This window comes from Myotis davidii, unplaced genomic scaffold, assembly GCF_000327345.1.
Source record: "Myotis davidii unplaced genomic scaffold, ASM32734v1 scaffold46, whole genome shotgun sequence".
In the NCBI taxonomy this organism is placed as follows: Eukaryota; Metazoa; Chordata; class Mammalia; order Chiroptera; family Vespertilionidae; genus Myotis; species Myotis davidii.
In genome coordinates this window covers 3,075,042-3,082,721 of record NW_006383006.1, presented here as the reverse complement: position 1 = coordinate 3,082,721, position 7,680 = coordinate 3,075,042, and the positions used below count along the sequence as shown (strand labels likewise).

At 38.0% G+C, this 7,680-nt stretch overlaps 1 protein-coding gene across 4 annotated transcripts in view; it reads right to left on the bottom strand.

The window, feature by feature from the left end:
- The window catches only part of UBR1 (ubiquitin protein ligase E3 component n-recognin 1), a 148,438-nt gene that overhangs the window by 128,305 nt on the left and 12,453 nt on the right, over window positions 1-7,680 (bottom strand). For all 4 annotated transcript variants that reach the window (XR_001512198.1, XM_006778036.2, XM_006778037.2 and 1 more), the window contains exons 2-3: window positions 5,654-5,910; window positions 1,119-1,197 (exon numbers count right to left, since the gene is read on the bottom strand). Coding sequence is in view for 3 of the 4 variants with exons in the window: in XM_006778036.2 (XP_006778099.1) it covers window positions 1,119-1,197; window positions 5,654-5,910 (336 nt within the window). In the remaining variant the exon portion in view is untranslated. The remainder of the gene's footprint in view (window positions 1-1,118; window positions 1,198-5,653; window positions 5,911-7,680) is intronic.

Below are 7,680 nucleotides of genomic sequence, written 5' to 3'. Positions count from 1 at the left end.
CATATATACTGTGTTTTTGTCGCTTGAATGAATTTTATTATTTCTTCAATGTTCTTCACATATGTACACCCTAAGAGATATCAAGTAGGTGTAACATGTTCTCAAAAAATTAGGGTTGGCACACAGAAGAATTTTGAGTCAGAGATTTTGCTGGTTTTGGCATGCACTCACAAAAAGGTTGCCCACCCCTGCTCTAGAACTCAGCAATTCTATTCCAGATAAATAGCCCAGAAAAACTACTGCACATATATACCAAAACACACAAATAAGAATGTTCATAGGAGAATTGTTCATAATGACCACAAATTAGAAGCAATATGCATTATCCATATATAGCACAATAAATACAGACAAAATGCATTACTGAGCATTATAAGGCCAATGGACAAATTATACAGCTACACACACAATGCTGAATGAAAGAAGTCACTCAAAAGGAAAAAGATACAGTATGACTCCACCTATATAAAGTTCAAAAACCAATAAAACTTGCCCTAACTGGTTTGGCTCAGTGGATAGAGCATCAGCCTGGAGACTAAAGGGTCCCGAGTTAGATTTTGGTCAAGGACACATGCTGGTCAAGGTTCAATCCCCAGTGGGGGTGTGCAGGAGGCAGTCAATCAATGATTCTCTCTCATCACTGATGTCTCTATCTCTCTCCCTCTCCCTTCCTCTCTGAAATCAATAATATATATATTTTTTAAAAAAACCCAGATAAAACTATTCAATATGATTTGAGTGATAAGCTAAAATGGAAATAAAGGACAAATTATTGTGAGGGGTGAGAGAAAGATTATGATCCAGGAAGAACAAATGGGAGGAGGCCTCTGAGAACAGGCAATGTTTTATTTCTTGACCTTAGTAGTGGTTACATGAGTGTTCACTTTATAGTTGTCCTTTAAACTGTTCATATACCTTACACAATCTTCTGTATAAATGTGACATACTTATAAAAAATTGTATGGGACTACCTCTTCCTCATATAATATGTTTAATCAGAGCTAAAGTTACACACATCAGAACTGTAATAGCAGGAATTCAAGTACTGGTCAGGAATATGAACTAGGTGGCCAATAGATTCCTGCTTATCTAGATACTTTATGGCTCTATTTTCATACCTTGTAACGATGGTTTTTATGAACACTGTTCTGGAAGCAGTCCATACAGAGCACACATGTTGGATCAATTGCACAATCCCTGAAAAAGATTAAAAATCAGAATCCAAAATTTAGATTACTCCCACTGATGCTTACGGACTATAATGTAATGTGAATGAGTTTCCTATATGATCCAAACTAATTACAAAAATGCTTCAAAAACTAAATTTCAAATAATTTTAGCCTCATCTTAGCCATAGTTGAATGTTTAAGTTTGTATATTTCATTTTGTTTCTTAAATCATTCTCATTACTTTGAGTTTGCACATGGTTTCAAACTGTTAAGATACACTTCAAAATTAGTTTTATGAAAAAGTGACTAACTGTCGGAAACCAATTCCAGCATGTCATAATTTCAAGAGTTTCATCAAAAGGTTGATGAGACTTGGGGACTCAACAGGGTTGAGTCACACATGTAGTCACCTGTTGGGAATGGCTGAAGGCATTTCCCCAAACCTGAATAGGAAACTGATTGTGGCTGCCAGAGAGTTATAAGGCATCTTAATCTACATGTTATTGCCTCCTACTGGCCAAACACCTGAAAAGCCATAGGCTATTCCCCTGACAATGCTTCTGTACCCTTTGAAACCTTACCCTTTGAAGTGTATTATCTCCACCTTGCCTTAGGACAAATTGTGTTAATAAAAGCAAGGGTCCTAGACAAGGTGGCAGTCTTCAGTTCCTTTAGCTGAAGGTCCTCTGACCCCCAATGTCTTTCAAAATTATATCTCGTCTCCGGACTCTTTATTAGTCTCTGGATTTCTATGTCATCTATGCATAGCCTTTTCCAGATTCCTGAACCCTTCTTGATGCTGGGACAAGAACCCCGGCAATTAACTTTTAAAAAAGTATTTGCAATCATCTTACCCATTACATTTACAAACACTTTACAAACAATGATTGTTCAATGGTAAATAAAGCTTAGATAAAGACAAAAGCCATTAGAATGTAAGCATCATAAGGGCAGGAATTTCTATTTTTTAAATTTTTTATTTAGTGATTGATTTTAGAGATAAAGGAAGGGGGAGAGAGAGAAACATTGATTTGTTCCACTTATTTTTGTATGCATTGGTTGATTCTTGTATATGCCCTGACTTGGGACTGAACCCGCAACCTTCGTTATCAGGACAATGCTCTAACCAACTTAACTACTTGGCCAGCATTCTATTTTATACGAGAGGCCCAGTGCATGAACTCATGCACACATGGGGTCTCTCGGCCTGGCCAGCGACTGGGGCCCGCGATCAGGGTCCATTGGGGCAGTCTCGCCCAGTCCCGATCAGGCTGATCAGGGACCGCCGGCTGGGGAGGGACAATGGAGAGCTCCAGGGCATGTCTAGCCCTCTCACCCAGACCAGATCAGATGGACCCCAGCCGCAAGCTAACCTACCAGTCTTCCCCCAGTGGTCAGTGAGCGTCACAGTGACTGATTGAGAGGTCAACCGAATGGTGGACCGATAGGCTGGACACTTAGCATATTACGCTTTTATTATATAGGAGGATATTGATATGTCCCAAACACCTAAAAACAGTGCCTACTACATGTTAGATATTGAACTAATATTTATTGAATGAGTGAAATTCAATCTCTCTTCATTTCTTCCCTAACAACAGCTTTTAAAATGTACTATTGTATTTAATATTTTCAGGAAAACACTAAGGACAATATACAGTAAGTCCTCACTTAAGGTCACCTATAGGTTCTTTGACTTTAAGTGAAACAACATATAACAAAACTAATTTCAGCCCTGGCTGAGTGGTTCAGTTGGTTGCAACATCATCTGGTACACTAAAAGGTTGCAGGGGTTTGATTTTCCCAGTCAGGACACATACCTAGGTTGAGGGTTCAATCCCTAGTCAAAGCACGTATGGGAGGCAACCAATTGATATTTTTCTCTAACATCGATGTCTCTCTCTCTTTCTCTCTCTCTCTCAATCAATTTTAAAATACATATCCTCAGGTGAGGATTAAAAAAAAACCCACACACACCAAAAATATAATTTTTACAATAGGTTAATTGATATAAACAAGAGTTAAGTTCCTATGGCATCTTATCACTACAATGAACAACATTGAACAAAATGTTGAGGACCTGCTATAAATTGGTGCAAAATGCAAAATTAATTTTTAAAAATAATTTTTGTTTTTATTGATTTCAGAGAGGAAGAGAGAGGGAGAGATAGATTGAAACATCAGTGATGAAAGGGAATCATTGGTTGGCTGCCTCCTGCATGTCCCCCACTGGGGATCGAGCCCTCAACACAGGCACATGTCCTTGACCAGAATTAAACCTGGGACCTTCAGTCCGCAGACTGATGCTCTATCCACTGAGCCAAACCGGCTAGGGCTACAAAATTAATTTTTAAAATATTTAGAAGAATTGAAGATATGGAATTGGAAGTTTTAAAAATGAATCTAGCCGAAACCGGTTTGGCTCAGTGGATAGAGCGTCAGCCTGCGGACTGAAAGGTCCCAGGTTTGATTCCGGTCACGGGCGTGTACCTGGGTTGTGGGCACATCCCCAGTAGGAGATGTGCAGGAGGCAGCTGATAGATGTTTTTCTCTCATTGATGTTTCTAACTCTATATCCCTCTCCCTTCCTCTCTGTAAAAAATCAATAAAATATATTTAAAAAAAATAAAATAAAAATGAATCTTAAAAGAATAATAGGAAATAAAAATTGCCTAACAATGTTCTCTAAAATGTATTTGATCTACTGACCTATTTAGAGCAGGATTTCTAAACCTCAACAGTACTAAAGTTTTGAACCAGATAGTTGTCAGACATAAAGATGTCCTGTGCATGGCAGGATATTTAAGCAGCAACCCTGTCTCTACCCACTAATACCATTTCCCCAGTTGTGACGATTTGAAATGCCTCCATGTGCCCTAGCCAGTATGGTTCATCCTGGTTAGGGCACATGCCCAAGTTGCAAGCTAGATCCCCAACAGGGGCCTGCAGGAGGCAGCCAATCGATTTTTCTCTTTCATTGATGTTTCCCTCACCCTTCTTTTCTCTCTAAAACATCAATAAAAACATATATATTCTTTAAATGTCTCCATGACACTTTTGGAGAAATAGGGTCTACAAATGTCTACTATGCTTTAGTTGAAACTGATTGGGGCTTCAGCTAAAACTATGTAAGATAAATGAAGTATATCAGGCTATACAGCAAAACAGTGTACAAAACACATAAGCTGACTTTTTCCTGATGAAAGAATTGGATAAAAGATAGTAAGTTCTAAACAACTCTTAACTAAATATAAACCAGTCAAACCTAGAATTACAGTAAAGCAAAAAACAATTTCTGTATTTATAAAGCCTAAAAAGTCCCACTTCTAACCCAACCTAAACTACCTCTATTAAAGGAGAAAAAAGAAAAACAACTAAAAGTGCTGCTAAGATCTAAAAGTTGAAAGTTTGAGGCAGGATTAGAGAGTGAAAAAGTTTTCCATGTTTAAGGCAACTGCTCTCACAAAGGGTAAAAGCCTAAATCTGTTTCTAGTTTCCATACCACTGGCCTCCTTTACCCAGTGAAATTCTTTCTGCCCTTACAGGTCTGCAATCCTTTGGCACCAAATCTCACTTGGTAACAAAAACTGACTTGAAATAACATGAAACTACAGACTCTATGTATACCACTTGCTGTGAATATTTACAGATTTCTTACAAAAATGCTGTGTTTGATGATAAGATCCTGCCTTGACTCTGCAAGGGAAGTATAAAAACTCTGAAATGCACTTGGCCTCAAGAGTTTCAAATTAAGAGTACGTGGACTACATAATGAGGCAAAAATCTATCACTTATGCACACTTAAGAGAAAACTGCTTAATTATGTCATATTAAAAAAACAAGCTGCTGGCTGACGTGGCTCAGTGGTTGAGTGTCAACATATGAACTAGGACAGTGATGGCGAACCTATGACACACGTGTCAGAGGTGACACACGAACTCATTTTTTTGGTTGATTTTTCTTTGTTAAATGGCATTTAAATATATAAAATAAATATCAAAAATATAAGTCTTTGTTTTACTGTAGTTGCAAATATCAAAAAAATTCTATATGTGACATGGCACCAGAGTTAAGTTAGGGATTCTCAAAATGCTGACACGCCAAGCTCAAAAGGTTTGCCATCACTGAACTAGGAGGTCAGGGATCGATTCCTGTGAAGGGCACATGCCCGGGTTGTGGGCTTGATCCCCAGTCGGGGGAGTGCAAGGGGCAGCCAATCAATGATTCCCTCTCATCATTGATGTTTCTATCTCTCCCCCTCTCCCTTCTTCTCTGAAATTAAAAAAATTTTAAAAACAAAACAAAAAAACAAGCTACTAGTATACTAGCAAAAACAGATATATAAGTGCATAATAAACGGAAGTTAGTTAAGTAGGATTACACAAGTAATAAACCAAGAAAGGTACATCATGAAGTAGGTGTACCTGAATTACAAAATATCAATATTGTAATTACAACCAATCCTGTAAATTTCTAATTCTTACCTACAAGAATATGTTGTTTCTCCACTTTTGAAAACCTTCCCACAGAGTTGAAATACTCCACTATGTTTTAATTTCTCTAAAGAAATATCTGGATCTTCTCCAAATAAATACCATTCCAGTGGAGTGAATATTAACGTTTGTATACTCTCCTCCTGCTTTTCCAAGTCTGGGTCCATTTCAGCAAAATAAATTTCAGGCACCAATTGTGCCAAATGGTGCAAGAAAGTAGTATGAAAATCAGCTTGCTGATCCCACCACTGAAAGAAAAGAAAATGAGTAGATTTTGTTATAAGTTCCTTCTTAAAATTCTAGGGGCACCAGTAATAGCACAGTTCTGTAATTTCAGAGAAAGGGACCTACAATATATTCTTATTTTATCCTTTGCCAATACAAAAGGAAAGTGGGTGATTAAAAAGAAGTCTTGGAAACAAGGGATTGCCCACATATACCATAGCTATCTGGAAAAAAGAAAAGCAGCTGTAGTGGGTGAGACTTACCCTTCCCTTCTGAAATGGCTAATTTTTGGTGTGTAAACGTAACTCTATTATCAGTTAGAGGCTGTACAGACAAAGCATTCCCCACAGTATTAGTTTTTTTTCAAGAACCATGCAATTAATGAGAGATCAAAATGAATGAGTGCCAAAGAGTTTTTAGAACACAAAAAAAGCACTAACCATCAAAGAAAAAAAAAAACTGGGCCTCATCAAAAGTAAAACCTGCTCTTCAAAAGAAACTGTTACAGATGGCTTAAATGCCATGCTTATTTTTTAAAAATATATATTTGTATTGGTTTCAGAGAGGAAAGGAGAGGAAGAGAGAAACATTAATGGTGAGAGAGAATCACTGATTGGCTGCCTCCTGCAAACCCCACTGGGGATGGAGCCTGTAACCTGGGCATGTGCCCTGACCCGAGAATTGAACCGTGACCTCCTGGTTTACTGGTATAGGTCAACACTCAACCACTGAGCAACACCTGCTGGGCTATGCCATGCTTATTTACATCGGAAAGCATGCTCAACATCATTAGTCATTACAAAAATGCAAATTAAAATAACAATGAGATTACCCTACAAAACCCATTAAAATGTAGGTAAAAAAATAAAATAAAGGCCTGGCCAGGGTGGCTCAGTTGGTTGGAGCAGGTTTGATCCCTGGTGAAGGCACATAACTAGGTTGTGGGTTCGATCCCCAGTTGGGGCACATGCAGAGGACAACCAATTGATGTTTCATGTTTTTCTCTCTCTCACTCCCTCCCCATCTTTCTAAAATCAATAAGCATGTCCTTGGGTGAGGATTAAAAGAGTAAACAATGTTGCCCTAGCTGGTTTGGCTCAGTGGATAGCCTGTGGACTAAAGGGTCTCAGGTTCGATTCCAGACAAGGGCACATGCTCCAGGTTCCCAGGAGGGGGTGTACAGCAGGCAGCCAATCAATGATTCTGTCTCATCATTGAGGTTCCTATCTCTCTCTCCCTTCCTCTCTGAAATCAATCAACTGCTCCTCTCTGAAAGCAATAAAAATATATAAAAAAGAGTAAACAATGTCATGTTGCTTGACTTAGACAAACAAGTGTCAATACTTCTGCAATTAAGAAAATAACTCTCAAAAATCTGTAAAATATATTTAAAATGATGCCAAATAGTTTCAAATTATCTCCCAATAATATTGATTAACTAGAAAGGGAGAAGATAGTAAGTATAGAGACCCTGCAGATACCAAGTTAACCAAGTGATTAAGATAAATATCACTAATAAAAAATATTAATATCAAGAATCCCTTAATATGATGCCCTGAGAAAAATATGGTACCATTTTTGTGTTATTCTTGCCCAAAATGTATAACCTCATTCCAATCATGAAAAAACATCAAACTCAAATTGAGGATCATTGTACAAAACTATTCAATAATCTTCAAAAGTATCAAGGTCATCCAGCCAGTGTGGCTCAGTGGTTGAGCATTGACCTATGAACCAGGAGGTCACAGTTTGATTCCCGGTCAGGACACATGCTTGGGGTTTCCCGGGTTTCA